General features: G+C 29.2%; 1 protein-coding gene across 1 annotated transcript in view; it reads left to right on the plus strand.

Moving 5' to 3' along the window:
* Sb (serine proteinase stubble) overlaps nucleotides 1-17075 on the plus strand; it is a 176828-nt gene extending 159753 nt beyond the window's left edge. Inside the window, exons 7-8 of the mRNA XM_085941766.1 lie at nucleotides 6094-6391; nucleotides 16542-17075. Of these exons, the coding sequence (XP_085797892.1) occupies nucleotides 6094-6391; nucleotides 16542-16826 (583 nt within the window). The 3' untranslated portion in view covers nucleotides 16827-17075. The remainder of the gene's footprint in view (nucleotides 1-6093; nucleotides 6392-16541) is intronic.
* Nucleotides 17076-17566: the final 491 nt, after the last annotated feature.

Here is a 17566-nt window from a genome sequence, read left to right on the forward strand (position 1 = left end):
TAATAATTATTTCATTAAAATATCATGTCAGTTATTTACTGAATATTATTACTCTATTATAAAGTAAATATTTAGTTATTCGATTTTGTATAAATTAGGTTTACATAAAGATATACTTGGAATTTTGTAGTAATAATATATTTTTATGTAATATAATACACGGTAATAAAATACTTATACCGGCACGTGTTTTGATCATATTCACAACTATTAAAAATTATTAACATTATTATCAAAGTACGGTATCTGATTAAGACGATACTTAGTTTGCACGTGTAATGGATTTTATTTGAAATGTTACATCCATGACACGTGTTTATTTGTTAATCCATTTTTTTTAGTTTAAAAAGTACAAAATATAAAAAGTTGAGCTGAAAAAACTTTTACTAAAGTTAAGATAATATCTAGATAATTTAAAATTTAAAGTATTCAAAAAAATACAGTCTGACTAAAAATTACTGTCTTTAGCGTTGTTTTTTTTTGTAGATATTTATTATATTCTATCAAATATCTAAACCTGTATCGTTTTATGTTAAGGCGATACTTCAGTGAAACGGCAAATAATTTTCAACTATAGGCGCGACGAAATTTTGGACTCGCTGGCACTCGGAGACCGAACGTCGAAGTGTGAATAAGTCAATTTGTTTCGTGATGGCTACGGGGGTATTAATTCTTAAATAGTGTTAAGATGACTAAAAACGTTACCCATTTATTTTAAAAAGAAAACAAGACAAATTATATTTCGTTTGGCATGCGTCATTTGCACCCGCGACTTGCAATCCGCGCATCGCCTAGCCACGATCTGAGGTATAGCCTTAAGTGTTTCGAGTCACACTCAATTTTCGATTACTCTTCGTATACGGAGATATTTGAAATTTGGTATAAAAATATTACTGTGGAAAAATACGTTCTATTAAAATTCGGGGGGAAGTTTGGTTCTCCAGACCTCCAGGCTCCATGTTTGATTAATCTGCGATTATGAATTTTAAGTTATTACTACAAAAATATTACTCAGTTATTGTGGGTTTATTAAATTTATTGAATAATATGTATTTATTTATGAACGGCGCATGTAAATATAAAATTTAAGTCATTTTTGTGGTAGTGAATAGTTTTGATATTATTTCATTGCCAGAGGCTAAAAAGAAGATCTTTTTATGCAAAAGAAAAACATGGCTTTCATTTTAGAGGTTCGCTTTCTAATCTCGAAATAAAAGAGCGTTTCCTCAACGGGAGGCCCCTCTCTGTCATAATGTGAAGGGGTATCCGGGAAATGGTTTTGGGCAGATGAGATAAATCATGCCGTAAATACGAATAACTGCGCGCCTCCGGAAGTGACGTAATTCATCTCGTACATCTCCATTCGGAGATGTGTGAATAAAATACGGAAATGCTACTCTTTGAATGAGTGACTCCGTGGATCTTATTATTCAAATGTTTTTACACATTACGTGTTTATATTGTTACCACCGTTTAAAGAGCATGCAAGATAAACACTTATGCGGATCTATTCTATACGCAAGGCGACTATCGACCGCTAAAGTCATAAAGTGATAGTATTTATTACATATTTGTATTTAGGTATTATAATTGTTACAATAAGTTAGCCGTCTAAACAGTCAAAACTGTCTATCTCGCTCTAAGTTTTATCACAGTCAAGAGAGGTGCTGTTAAAATATAGCACTTATTGCAACAATTACAACCAATTTATTGCAATTGTTACAATAAGTGCTAATACTTTGATACAAACCTACCCAAAGTTTGATAATATTTATCACTTTAGCGGTCGATAAGTATAGAAGAGACCCACTGGATAAAGTAAAAAATTGAAGATTACCAGTGTTATTGTTTCTGAGTATAATATATGGGTTCAAATCAATCGTCTGGAAAATATCAAAATAATGTGTACCTACTCATTATATTTTTAATTGTTATTTTGTACAGAATCAAAATATCAAATTAAGTATATCTCACCAACCAAACCCGACGTGTAAATAAAAATACCGAGTATTAATCGACCATATAGAGTCATATATGATTATGTGACTCATCTACAGTCGTTAATGTAAGCGTGCTTATTGAATTTATTTTTAAGAAGAAAATGGCAAAATTATAAAAAAAATCAATGGTTTAGTTAGAGTTAGACGAATCACTGAAAATTATTCCTCGTAAAAAGCAGTAGTGAGTCTGATGTACTAAGTAACTGTGAGGCCTTCCATAATAAAAAGTGAAATAAAAATTATAATAAACTAAGTAAAGATACCAAAGAATCTCTGTTATAGAATCACATCCTTTGAATAAAAATAAATATTGTTGAAGATGACAATTAATAATATTAGTGGTTTATTTGAGTTGTACTTTCTATCACCGATGCAAAGATATCGATAGTATTAGGATTGCATAAAATGGAGATGTTATTAAAAATAAAAATATTGAACTAGCATAATCTGTGATATTATTTTCTGAAACAATCATGCGTTTACATCACTAAACAAAAGTTAATAAAATGAAATAAAAATAATTACAAGACGAAAAAGGAGTTTTTACATACCACGTTTCTAAATTTTCTGTTGAATCATATAAACTTGACAATTCTATGGATTAATAAAAAACTTTTTATTGTACTTGATAGAAATACTGAATAAATATAGAATACTGAAATGTCATTTTGACGTTTCATATTGATTTCCATAGTAAAGCACGTATATATTAAAAATTTTGTTGCTAAAACCCCCTTAGCGACCAACAATAATAACTTTCCATACACAACATAATTAACTGAAAATGAATTATTGAATTCTACTTAAAAATGGCTAAAAGTATTAAAATAATGCATTGCCGTTGTGTTTTGACATATTCTAAAAGATTAAATGTCTAGTCACTAGTCAGGAAGCTAGTGAAAAATCTTCAATCGTCCAATACAAATCTTGGAAAAACAAGAATACGAGCTAATAAAAACGTGGTAATAATAGATATTTTGCAAATTTGAATATCGAATATTTTTTTCATTATCCAAATCAATATTTCCATATTTTTAGTAGCTAGAAATTTGTATGGTGCGCTAAAATCCCTTCCAATTTACGTATCATTTATTCTTTACAGAAAACTTCTGAAATGGAAACGTCCTAAAATGAAAATTGATTTCTTTATTCATATGTCGTGTCGAATTACGTTCAGTTGTTTGACTTTTATGAATAAAAAATAATATTCCACTTTTGCATTAAAATATATTGAATACAATCCAAGATAAAAGTTTTTTATTGTTGTATATTTCTTTCACAGTATCATCCTTTGGATATATAATATATATTATATATTTTAGAAAAGATTGCTTTTTGGCGTATTGTTTGAAAAAGTAATCTTAGCTTTCTTGGATGTGGGTGAACTTACTTTTAAATGAAAGATGTTTTTTGTAAAATTTTTGAAGTTACACTTCTTTAGGCGCGTTTGGAAAATCAGATCAGAGTGTATTTTTGGCGTGTGACATGTAACACATAATTTAATTTTTCACGCAAAAATAAACGCACTCGATTGGATTCGACCCACCGATTGTTCGGTTATCAGCCGAACGCACTACCATTACGCCACAGTATGATACTCCAATAGTGACGATTATACAGTTAAATATTATAGTTTAGAATTGTTCCGTTGCCTAGGCAGCGAATTTATTGTTGTCAGCCATTTGCAATTTCTTACGTTAACAAACTATTAAACGTCATAGTGGCGGTTGTTTCTTTAAAAATAAAAACAACGATAAATAAATACATAATTTAGTAATATAAGTTATTGTGTATAGAAATAAACCAACGGCGTTCCAATAAGCGGTCCTTTTTCTTGAGTGTGTAATTTAACAAGAGAATTAAGAGCTAGTTGAAGAATCAGGGTTATCACAAGTTTTGTTTTTATTTTGTTACGCCAAAGAAGTATAACTTCTAACGCGATTTTTTTAAAATGAAAAACTCTTTAAATTTACTCTTTTATAACGATTATGTATATAAATTTAACTCCAATATTTACTTATTATTAAGCGTTTAATTGATAATCATTAAACAGTCACAACAAAGTACAAAGTTGTATTAAAAAATAATGTAATGTTTTATAAATACATAATTTATTAATATGACTTACATCAACCTACATAATATTCTATTAAGGTGAGTATTCCAATTACCAAAGGCACATAGCGGAAAAATACGAAGCTTGCAATTTGAGTTTTTTTGATAATTTACATTTTAAAGTGTTTTAATTAATAAATGCGTATCTAAATACATTAAAAAGGAAAATATTTTTTGTTTAAAGCCAAACATGAACTTTTGCAGTAAAAAAAATTAATTCGTTTAAGGATTCTATCTTTAATTTTACATATTATTTTGTGGTCACGCTTATTTAGTTTTTTAAATGTATATAGAAGATTTTTTATCTAATTCAAAGCAATATGTAATGTTTTTTTTTTTTATCTTTATTTAGAAAACAGATTATTATAAAAATAAAATTTACATGAAATCCTTTGTAGATAATATTATATAGAACGGAACATCTATATTTTTGTGAACATACGCAATTAGATTTCTTTTATGTGTATTTTATGCAAAAAACAGTATGCTTAAAATCACTGATCAAGTTTCCTTAAGCACCTACATAAAAAATAACTATTTATTTTTATTCAATATACATAGTTTTTTCAAGATTTTCTTTTAAAAGCGTTTCCGAATTATGTATATCCTTCAAGGATATTAAGTATCATACCTTCATAATAATTTTATTATATTATATTTGTCATTTTAAATAATAGAGGGATAATACTTTTGTAGCCAATGGTATCAAGTTCCCGGTTTTATTTGTGTCGTATATTTCAATTGTGTATTTGGATTCAGTATTGCAAGACACCGTGTTCGCTTTGAAGCATATTTGCCTCCATAGAGCTGATTTTATTTTCATGGATTTTTTTACCAAGAAAATTTGTTAACCATTCGCCCAGCACATTGGGTTCTTGAAACGTATCAAACTGTAATAAAAAAATAATTTTACCAGCCGTAGGTTAAAACAGCAACCCACGGATTCGTAATTAAACAAATATACGAACTAGGCCAACGTGGGTCCAAGTCATGAGAAAGACTGTCAAAAATCATTTTCGGTGGACGATCAAGATCAACATCGGATTGTAAAAATCATGAGAATTACCTACCAATTTAGTGTAAATATTTAATAAAATAATAGCTGCCCAGAACAACTCCCTATGGGAGCAAATGTGCAATTTAAATGAAACCTTTTCCCATTCGGTTTGAATTGAGAATTATTGTAATATAAACATAGATTGTATGCAAGTGACAGTATTTGCGACCTGCTTTTTTAAATCTTGTATAAAATGAGTGGATACGAGTTTTGAAATTAGAATGTTTACATTATGAAGAAACATATATCGGAAAATACTCTATTATAGATGATTGAAAATTCTATATTTATGATAAAAAAAAATCATCAATTTCAACGAGGTCATGTCACTGACAAAGTAGTACCTAATTATAATAATAAATTCACTCTCTGTATAAATCACGCAATATAATTAGGTTTCAAGAATACAAAGTTATTTGAATGCCTTATGATTCATTTTCCAGAAGAACTCTGTAGGACTTGAATCCCCATGAACTGATATATAATTGATTTTGTTTACTGTTATTACCAAGTAGATGTACATAGTATTTAGATACAAATATCCCATTATTAATACTTAAATAAATTCATATGCATAATTTTATCTACTTATGATATTTTTTTTGGTTAATTTAAATATATCATTGATTAGCTAAAAAATACCACAAAATCAGCATTGTTTATTTAAAAAAAAAATGAAGATTTTATAAATGTTCTAATTTCTTTTGTTTATTTAAAATTCACGTTATTTTTTTATTTGAAAAAAATAACAAACGAGACCAGCACAAATTTATTTATGAATAAAATTTTAAGCCGTACTACAATGTTTTGGTGATTTAATTAATCCTATGTTGTTTTACGCTGTGTTTTAGTTTTTTATAGATTGAGCTCGATTATGTAAACTACAGTATTAATTCAAAGAAAATATTTTTATTTTTTCAGTCTACTGCTATCTCAAATCCGTATCCGGGTCGGCGAGTATGACTTCGCGAACGTCAAGGAAGACTTTCCCTTCGCAGAGCGTGGTGCAGCAAGGAAAGCAGTCCATCCAAAGTACAACTTCTTCACGTACGAGTATGACTTGGCTCTGGTAAAATTGGAGGAACCACTCGCGTTTGCTCCCCATATTAGTCCCGTATGTCTACCAGCCAGTGATGATCTGCTGGTTGGTGAGAATGCTACTGTAACAGGCTGGGGAAGACTTTCAGAAGGTGGATCTCTACCATCAGTACTGCAAGAGGTAAATAATCTTTTTTTTTTAAATTTAATATTTATTTGTAAATGCTCTGCATATTTATTTAACCAATAAATTATTAGAGACACTACAAATATATACTTCTCTAAACCAACTCGCCTTGCATCACAGTCAGTCTTAATCAAGCTTATCACAAGACCCTACGTTTGGGTATGAAGCATCAGCAGTTTTTGTCACCTGAGAATGTCTCTGCTTTGACAAAATTTTGCTGTGACTCATTCTAATAAAAAAGTGTTTATGGGAGAGAGGAGAAGGTGAACCAACAAATAAATATATCACTCGTATTACAATTTATATTATTTAAAAAAAAAAAAACACAATTTTTTGAAAAGCAATAAAATTGGGCTTTATGGCAACCAAGTTGGACGGCCCCTATGGCCTCAACAGCTGGTAAAACGGACTCAAGCATCTCTTCCCTTTCTACCTTTCAACACATTTTCAGACATTCCAGGTGATGTGGTTTCCGTAATTTAGCTCTCTACGATGAACATGTTATAGACAACACAAACACGCCCTCAAAAACAAACCCGTCTTGCACCACACTCAGTCTTAATCGAGCGTATAACGAGGCACTACGTTTGATGTGAAGTATCTGTACAGTTGTTTACGCCTGCTAATGTCCCAGGAGCAGATATCCGAGATTGAGGTCACCGCGTTCTCAAGTAAGCTTTGACCGAGCTAAGTGATTTTACTCTAATGCAAAAATGCCGTGGAGAGAAAAGACACAGGGAAATTAATACAAAAGAAAGGAATTTAATAAATATAAGAAAAAGAACGATGCTAATCACACGGACAGCAAAAAATATGTGAAGAGATCTTCACGTCCGCAATAAGACGTCGCAATTTTTAAAAAATGCAATATAATTGGACTTCGTGGCGACCAGGTCAGACAGCCCGATGGGTCCAACAGCTGGTTGATCCGACTTAATCATCTCTTTCCTCTCGGAGTACATTCTTGGACATCCCCAGAGGATGTGGTTTGCATCCTGTAGTTCTCCTGTCATCATGTTAAAGGCAATTATTTTCCGGCACCACATGCAATTCTAGTACCGCAGTATTTTTGTTGATCCTACCAATGAAATCTATTCAACCATTAATTTAATTTATTTAGTAACAAGTTGCTGGCAACCTCATTAAATTTCATGATAATTATCAAAATTTGTTTTGACCAAAAATTATTTTAGTCGAAATTTAATGAGGTTGCCAGCAACTTGTTGCCAATGTGGACACGGATTTACGCTTTCAATTACAAAGCTCACCCAGTACCTATATACCTGTATCTACATAAATAAGTTCACACCACACAATACACAATTATACCATACATCAAGGTAAAAATCATTATTGAAAATAATAACGATCACAGTTTTCTATTCACACTGTTCATTAATATAGAAGCCTATAATAAATATTCGTGGGAAATATATAATAAATCTCCTAAAATACGGGAGAAAATAATTTTCTTTAGTTACAAATTGTACACATCAGTCAGTTCCACTCACAATTACCGCTCAGGTGTTTTCCTATTACTGTTAATTAAACCTGAGGAGAAAAAAAATCTTTCCAAAAAGAAAACCTGAACGAGAAATTATACTCCGTGAACCAAATCACATAAAAGAAGCAGAATTAAATGTCAAGATACTAATTCTCTAAAGAAAATCTCAATAATCATAGCAGAAAAGCATTACTGAGCCACTTTGTCGGGAAAATGTTTTTACGGATAAATTATAGCTGAAAATATCGACAGTGTTCAGTTATATTAACAGCCACGTCATTTATTATTTTTTTTGCTACTTAAATATTATACATTCTTGTGTATTAGTAAAATAATTTTATTATTGTCAAAATATTACGTGAAGTTTGGTTAAGTGGAAAAAGATTTTAAATACTTATATAAATAAGAGATTTTAATGTATAAATATTAAAAATATAAATAAATTTATAATTTTGTCAGAGCTATTTAATATCAGAATATTTATAATATTAATACTATCGACCGAAGGCACTTGATGGAATTTGATATACTATTCCATTTCAGTCGTTTTTTGCGATTTGCGATTGCCTTTTGACATCTTCAGGCACTATGTACATTCACCAAAAGGCAAATATATACTGACAATATAATATATTTTTTTAAATATAACAAATCCACAAATAAACCCACCAAATATATGTATATATACACGTATACATACTTACATCAATATTTTGTATTTTATTGATAAGGTAAAGGGGTTTTTTACAAACACACTTCAACTATTCATAATTCGCTTGTTATATTTTTTTATTGTGATCCTTGACTTAATAAGTAGGTGTTAAGTTTGTACCTACTTTATAATATTGGTCTGTAATATAAGTAAGAGTTAATAGTATTTGTTCTCGGTGTTTATTTGCCTTTTGGTGAGTGTAAACAGTGCCTGAAGATGCCGAAAGGCAAACTCGGGATGCCGAAAATGACTCAAGTCTACTCTACTGGGACCACAATTATAACAATAAATACAAAAGATCATTTTTATACATTATTTTAGCGTTTTTCCAATTTGTACTCAATTATGAGTAACTGCACGTTTGCATCACTTACCCGTATGAAGGTAAGGTATAGATATACACTTATGAAGATAAATTTATAATTGTGAGATCTTTGTGCATTTTTTACAGCTAAAAACATCTCAGCTGACTTTGTTATTACGTTTATATAGTAATGATTATATAACAAAACAAATATTATTCATAATTTAGGTACATGAACCGCGTGGTATGATAATTTATACTTGTAGTTTACATTCTATTTTAGGTTCAAATTTTAAATAAAAACATGCTTTGATGTTTGACTGAGCTATAAACATTCCAAAATAAGTAAAAAACGGATATTTTTCATTATGAGTTTGAATCCATATTTTTTTCTAAAAATCTGCAAGAGCAACTGCGATGCTAAATTATTTCATTAGTTTGGATTGACCAAAGAAAAAAAAGATTACAAATACTTTTGATTCCAGTCCACCCGAGGGTTTTGGGTTCGATTCCCGGTCATGATAAAACATTTATGTGTTTTTATCAAAGCCTGGGTGTTTGTGATTGCTCAAAAATTACTGACAACCACCTTGTACGAAAAAGCAAGGACATGGTTATTAATAATTCTAAAAAAAAATATAACATAACTTAATAAGAATGCATTATAATATGGAAATTCTTTTTTTTTGTTGAAACAACCCTACATGGGTATCTTGTTGCATTTGTCTCTATCCAATTATGTCTAAAGCTGCTTCTCCTATTTTTAACGCCCGAGGCATAACGTGAAAACTAAATTGTAATATTTGAATAGTGTTCCCCAGGACATAAACCAGAATATTCATAGAGAAAATTGTATATTGCAATCTAACAAAAATGGCAAGGTGTTTTAGAAATATATTAATGAAAGAAAAAACTAAACTATATGAGATTTGGAGCCGATGAACATTCCATATTTCTTTTATAAAAATCTAAATCGTGAACAAAAACCGTAGCGTTGGTATTTTATATCATTATTATTCGACATCAAAGACCAAATATTGCTGACAATACAACACCCACACTCTCAGCTCTCAGCCCCAAACCCAGCTTAAGCGAGCGTGTCAGAGAGGTTTTACTGGCAAAAAAGAAGCCAGCCTACAAATTTGCGAAACAAATTATTAACAGTGTTTTTCTCACAAAAGTGCCAACCCACTTTGAATAGTATGTTAAATTGAAACATAAAATTATTTTTTGCATTCAGCTGTGTACGTGGTTATTTTAAATTTAGCGACTTGAAAATTGTATTCGATTTAAAAGTCATACTAGAGTATATTTAGATAAAAGTGAAACACTTCTAAAATATTTTAATTTTATTTTAACACCATGTGTTACTACAAAGTAAACTCTGATTTTATTAAAGAGAAAATCAAAATTTTTATTCTAATCGAAGTAAATGGAGAATTATTTTAAACTTATTTTTTCATTCCTTCAGCCAGCATAATATGTAACTAAGTTATTTCATTTTATAATGTACTTTATCTTGCATTGATACTACAATGCAATATGGGTGTTGACCATTTCTAGGAGACACCTCTCCCTATTCTCAGTTTTTTGTAAAGATCCCATCACTAACTTAGTCTCTTGAATACTGTATTTATTTCTATAAAGTTCTATTACGTGATAGATCTTCCAAATCGCCCGTTTTTGTTCCAGAGGTATTCTACTAAAAATGAGCATGATTACTGTTTTAAGTTGGTAATATTAAAAATTTACTGGACAACCCTGTGAAGCAAAAACAAGCGAAAGTATACAATCTTACCTCTCATCGAGATCGGTCTTTGGTGCCGTATATATTAAAAAATAAATGTTGATAATCAGCCATTCGGCTAACATATAATTATTAACAATACTTAAGAAAAGTATTGAAGTATTGGCGAAAGAATATCGATTCTTTTTTAACCTCACTGCCCATCCCGCTACCTATACTATAGCTGGTCATACTATAAAATATATATATATGTACCGATAAAGAATAATAACCATTATAATTTTTAACAATTGAAATTCTATTGCATCATTAAAAACGTATAATTTGGTATTTAATCGATTTTAATTTGATCTTGGGCAACATCGAATTATTATTTATTATCCAGCAATTATTTTTACTCCATATATCAAGATTATTTCCTCATTTATATTTTTTCTTATATTAGTAACAAATTCATGGAATAACAAATGGTATAATCTTGTTAACCATTTAATTTTGTTGTCTAGAGAGAAAATCATTATTATTTGTAGACTTTGTGTACTTGATATTTAAAATCATAATTTCAATATATTACTTCGTTTATTATACCTATGTGGCTTTCACCTAGATGGCAGCCGACCAACTATTGTGCAACCAAGCTAACGAAATGCAAATCGTTTGATTCCCAAAATTACACTTAACAATTACAATAAACAATTTAATAACAAATTTGAAAACCAATTTAATTGATGGCGATAGCTGATAATATTATTGTTATTAACATTTTCATAACAAAAACTATGCAAATATAAAATAAAAATACCTGAAAATAATCTACATTTTACACCTACTGTGAAATGTAGAAAGATATTACATCTAACGTATGCATAATTTTGTAGAATGACGTAATATTTACTTTGTATTTTTCGTTTAAAATTTTCATATCCGTTAAAAATTTCAGCATTATGAGAAGTATTTAAATAAAATTTGCATACAACATAACGCCGAGAAGGGAGCATAAATAATTCATACGAATCACTTTAAAATTAGCATTAAGCGGTAAAATTGATGTCCAAAAGTTTCTTGCGAATTCCTTTCCATAATTTATTGTCATAATTTCTTATCAAACAAATATTTAATGTAAGTACACAATCATTTTTAATGCATATTTCTTTTGAAATACATCTTTTTAAGTCACTGCATGAATTTTTAAATAAAAAATTTATCCTTCATGTAACTTGGAAGAACCTCACTAAAAAAAATCCTAAATACGTGTACCAAGTGAAATTCGAACAAAATGTGTATTGTAGAGATTTATCCAACTCTACAACCGAAATATTATTACGTTCATTTGTATAACATGGACAATACTACTAAGCGGAAATGAGTCAACAATTCAGTTGAAAATTCGGCCTCCAACAGTACAGTCAATCATGCGAGCAACTCCGCAAAAAGTTTCGATATCATATTCAAATTCATAATGTAACCTTCAGTAACAAAGTATAAAAACAATGTGACAGTCTTATTTTAGTGCCGTGTTAATCTTAAATGTTCTAAGACAATATAAAACAATCCATATCAAAGCTGTGTCTCATTTCAATTGTGCCCCTGAACATTATATTATCACACACACAAAGCAACCTTCTACGTTATATCTTCACAACTTACAACATTAGATCTAACGTCTATAAGATCTTTCTAGAATAATTCTAGAAAGATCTTTAGAATTATTCTTAGAGACTTTTTAATAAATCATGCTATATTCGTACACCGGTGGCGAAGGATGAAGATAGGCTGTTAAGATCCGCCATAAATAGTGCACACTAAACTTTGCCAGTCATAATGTATTTTTGTTTTCGTTGAAATAAAAGTACAATTTACACACGGTGTTGGTTAATTTTTATAATTCAATTAAACCTTGCGAAATCAAACCATACTAAGTAACAGTCGAAAAATACTCGTTTATTCTATAAAATATATAAAATTATGTATCTAAATAATACATAACTTTGAATATTTTATAAAAAGAATGCAAAGTTTATTGAATTTAAAAAATGAGCTAACAATATGTGTAATATGTAACTATTCTTAATCCAACGAAAACAAATAATTATGAATGAAAAAGTGTGCACAATTTTGTCGTATCTCCCAAAGTATACCAAAACTATTATGGTTTAGTTTTAGTAGGGCTTAATTGATTTTTAAAAACTAACCAACACTTTATGTAAATTGTAGTATTATTTCAATAAAAACAAATACGTACGACTAACAAAGTTTAATGTGCATTATTTATGTCGGATTTTAACAGCCTACCTCTACCTTTTGCTACTGTCGTACATATTGTATAGCTTAATGTATCTGTATGTAATGTAATCAAAGAATAGAAAATTTTAATGTTGAGCAACCACGTAATTAAAATCACAAAAATAGTAGCCATTTATTGTTGGATTTGATAAGTGTGTGATTCAGAAATATCTACATCAATTGTCCGTAGCTGAATTGCTAAAAACATTCGCCTCTCAAGAAAATGACTTGTAATTTAATATATTATGTCCAACATCATAAAAAGTATCTATTTAGGCGAGGCTTTTGTTAGGTACGTACTTTGAAAATGAAAACTAATACAATATTATTAAATGTTGTATACATAATATTATATTCTGTCTTTGTAAAATAAAAAAAAATGAAATTGAAATTTCTTGTATGAATTGTAATATTCCTTGATTTTATTATTTTGAAAACTTGAATATGAAAATGGAGTCACCCAAATATTATACGAAAACTTAATATAGAGATTTTTACGAAATGTTTATTAATAATGAAATGTTAGTGTGTTTTTCAATATAATTTTATGAATGAAATAGTAACTCAAATTAGATTATATTTAATCAAATAATGAATAATATTTTTATTTTATAATATAATAACTGAAGTACCTACCCGATTTTGCACAAGGTCGCTTCGTTGATCGATATATATTTATATAGAGAAAGTAAAAATAAAGCAAACATAAAAATAAATGCTGCAAAAATAAATGGGATTTAATTAATTTTCAAGCAATAATTTGTATAAACGTATGGATATATTTTATAAAGATAAATAGACAGTAATAATACTTTTAAATCACGTTGATTTTTGTTAATGTGTATGAAACTGCATATTTGAATTTATTTTAAATATTTTTAAATTTCTATATAGTAAGTATTTTCGAAAATATTAAATTAAATGTACCGAATTATGTTCACTACTTATTAAAAGGAGCTAAGGAAGGGTTTCATCACGCAGTAGATCGCCCTCGGTTGATGATGATGACTTTACATCGTATTTTAGGATAATATTAATTGTGATGAAAGAAAATGAATGCAAATTTCTTATATTATGTTAAAATAATTACCACAACGTAAATGACAATTTAATAAACAATTTCTTTTATTCAACGAATAATTCACAAGATTTGAGAATACGCTATTTTTTAAATAAAAAAAATTGTTTATTAAATTATTGGCAGTAAAATTGGAAGTGATGCAGGCGTCGGTCAGTAAGTAATTAAGGCATTTAATAATTTATACGTAAATTTGAAACACAATAACCGATAGCCAACATTAACACAATTTAATAAGCATTTCATGTAAGAACTACCAGTTAAATTCGTCGTAATTAAGTAGGATGTCCGTAACTTAAGTCGTAAAGTGGTTTCAGGTTCAAGACTCGTTAGGTGTCGTATTTTTCTCAAAAAGATTTTTTTTAGTACCTAGGTATATATCTGAGGTGTTTTTTAAATTATGTATATTAAATGACAATAAAATTATTTCATTTTACAAAATTGATTTTTTAAAGATTGTTTAGATACATAGTTTCGATGTTTTATATAAAATAACTGACGGAAATTGCATGATCAAAATAATGCTGACAATATATCAAATTAATATTTTGAAAAGCTCATGCAGCGTATGGAGTAAAACTTTAAAAAGCTTTTCCAGACAGATTTGATTTAGAGGTAATAACGCAAAGTTCCGGTCTATAATTTTGTATAATTATAATGCCTAACAGACAAAATAAATTTTCAAAAGCCTGCTTGGAAGTTTGCCACGGTATACGAGTTAACATGTAAAGTAAAAATTTCGCAAGTTATTATTTCGAACCCGTGTGCAAATATACGCACTGTAACTTCTACAAAGGATCATGTGTGTAGGCTTGAAAAATATTAGCATGAAAGATTTTTAATGAAAATTAATAAACTTTACAACAGCTTTCTGAAGTTGTTAACACTTTTCAATTTATTCTTAACAGGGGAAAATTTTTAACTTTATTTAATGCTTTACAAGTATTTAAAAAAATATAGTTTAGTAAAACTGTTACTTTGAATAAAATAATGAATAACAAAATATTTAACAGAAACCCTCATCTTAAGATTACGAAGAATAATATTTTACATCTTAAAAAAGAATAAGGTTTTTTTGTGTTTGAATGTCGTAAATAAATATCGAAGCAAATTATAATGATGTAAAATTTTTTTTGAATGCTATTAATATATTTTATCAAGTGCTTACTACTTTTTTTAGAAAGTTATCATTTTATTTAATAAAAAATATGTAAATTACTAATTTTGATTAAATACAACGGGCCTATTCATTACCGTAATTCAGGTTTTTTTTGGCTCGCTTTATTAGAAAAAAAATTAAAACAGTTTCCAATAAGCAACGGCCCAATGAGTAATTCATATCAATTAAGTACGTTATAAATAATTGACAAATGTTTGTTTTTTGTTTTTAGAATATGATTACAATTTCGTAAAATGTTAATATTCGGTGTAATTAAAAAAACATTTTCTTTGTATAAAACTATGGAGTGATTTTGAATACAAAATATTTTCATATTATGATATGAAATTAATATTTCCATAGTTTATTTGACACACATGCAATAGTTATGAAACCAAATAATCATTCTATTACAATACCACTTAAATGTACCAATACAAAAAGCTACCGGATTTTAGACGTATACATAAAACTCATACAACTCTCATAAAATATAGGAAATTCTTATTTTATATATATATGAACCTCTACGTTATAGAGTATATATTATTTAATTACCGGTTTTTTTTTAAGGGCTGGTTGTTGACATTATCAACCCGATATATCGAATTCTTGTACAGAATGAAATACGCATTAAAAAACTTCACCCATGGTGATTTAGTTTTAAATATTACACACGCCTCTAAATCTGCGGATTATGGGTTCTCTTCTGCGGTTTGAAAATATCTATTACGTGCTATATATCTTTAGAAATGCCTATAAAATATAGTTTTTTTAATGGTCCGTTTTACAATTTTTCACTCCGACCTGTCATCTATTCCGATAAAAATGAACAGTATACATATTTAGGTATTTCAGTTGGTTTCTTAAGGCTTCTCAAAAACGAGATTTTTCATAATGAATATAATCAAAATGTTTGATTAAATTATTTTATTAAATAAAATAAATCGAATTTTTATTGTTGAAAACGTTTATTGGTATATCTTATAAAATCGTAACATGGTGATGTCAAACTGGCGTGTCATGTTTTTCTGTTTACAAACGTAATAACAGGTTATTACGAGAAATGGATTATATCCACTCAATGCTTCATGGATGCTTAGATGCTGATAATAATTTTGATAGGATCGAATATGGTAAAAAAATACACGAAATTAAAAGTGTATTTGGTGCAATTGCCGGAATTCTATAACATGTTCTCAGCAAACACAATTTATGATCCAGTTTAGAGCGCTTTACTTCTTGTCTACCATCGTTGTCAAAGAGAGAAAACAACTAGTAACCCGAACGAAAATCAAAAAATGCAATTAATTGTACGCATGATCTTTTTTTTTTTAAACTGTATATATTTTTTCAGGTTCAAGTCCCGATCGTGTCCAACGATCGCTGCAAGTCGATGTTTTTACGTGCTGGCCGCCACGAGTTCATCCCTGAGATCTTCCTTTGCGCTGGTCACGAGAGAGGTGGCCAAGACTCCTGCCAAGGTGATTCTGGTGGACCACTTCAAGTCAGAGGCTCCGATGGGAGATATTTCCTTGCTGGTATAATCAGCTGGGGTATCGGGTGTGCAGAAGCAAACCTCCCAGGAGTCTGCACGAGGATCTCCAAGTTTGTACCTTGGATCCTGGAGACGGTTACGTGACGGTAAAGAAGACGACGACGAAGTGTCAGTTATGTGAAATTTACGAAATGTTAACGAATGATATACGAAAATATAATAGACTTTATTATTATTTTCAATTTGAATATTACAGACCATTCAATCCTTTCTGTGCTCAAACATCACGCATATATTATGTTTAATTTATTATAGTGACATTATGATACTACACTTAAGTGATATTTTAATTATATTTGCTTTATGGCCAAATGCAGAGATATCGACGTCTAATAAATTATGAACCATATGCATAGTTGACAGTTAAGCAAAACAATAAACTTGACAACGACTCTTTTAAATTATTCTCAAATCTTCTGAATTATTTAATAAATGGCGATTGCAATACACCGGTATTTTTCGATACCGAAATATCGGTTTTAAAAATCAGACAATACCGATATATTTGATTTTGACAGTGAAAACAAAATGTATTAATTAACATATATGGCTTAACAGCACTGTATTTTTTGTCAGGTTACGTGATTTCTGGTTTACTTCCGTGGTCCTTCGTCATCCTTGGTAACCAGCTATGACACATGCTATAAAATATTAAATTTTATAGAGATTTTTACATATATATTATATTTATTGGTAGATACCTACCTAATTCTATTTTTAACAATTATTTTACGAATACCGGTATTAAATAGCAAATACCGAAATGCCGGTATTGTAATCCCTAGTAATAAATGATTTAATTATTGCTTTGTCAGTAGTATTAC

This window comes from Rhyacophila brunnea, unplaced genomic scaffold (assembly GCF_057557595.1).
Source record: "Rhyacophila brunnea isolate RB1 unplaced genomic scaffold, BYU_Rbru_1.0 scaffold_14, whole genome shotgun sequence".
In the NCBI taxonomy this organism is placed as follows: domain Eukaryota; kingdom Metazoa; phylum Arthropoda; class Insecta; order Trichoptera; family Rhyacophilidae; genus Rhyacophila; species Rhyacophila brunnea.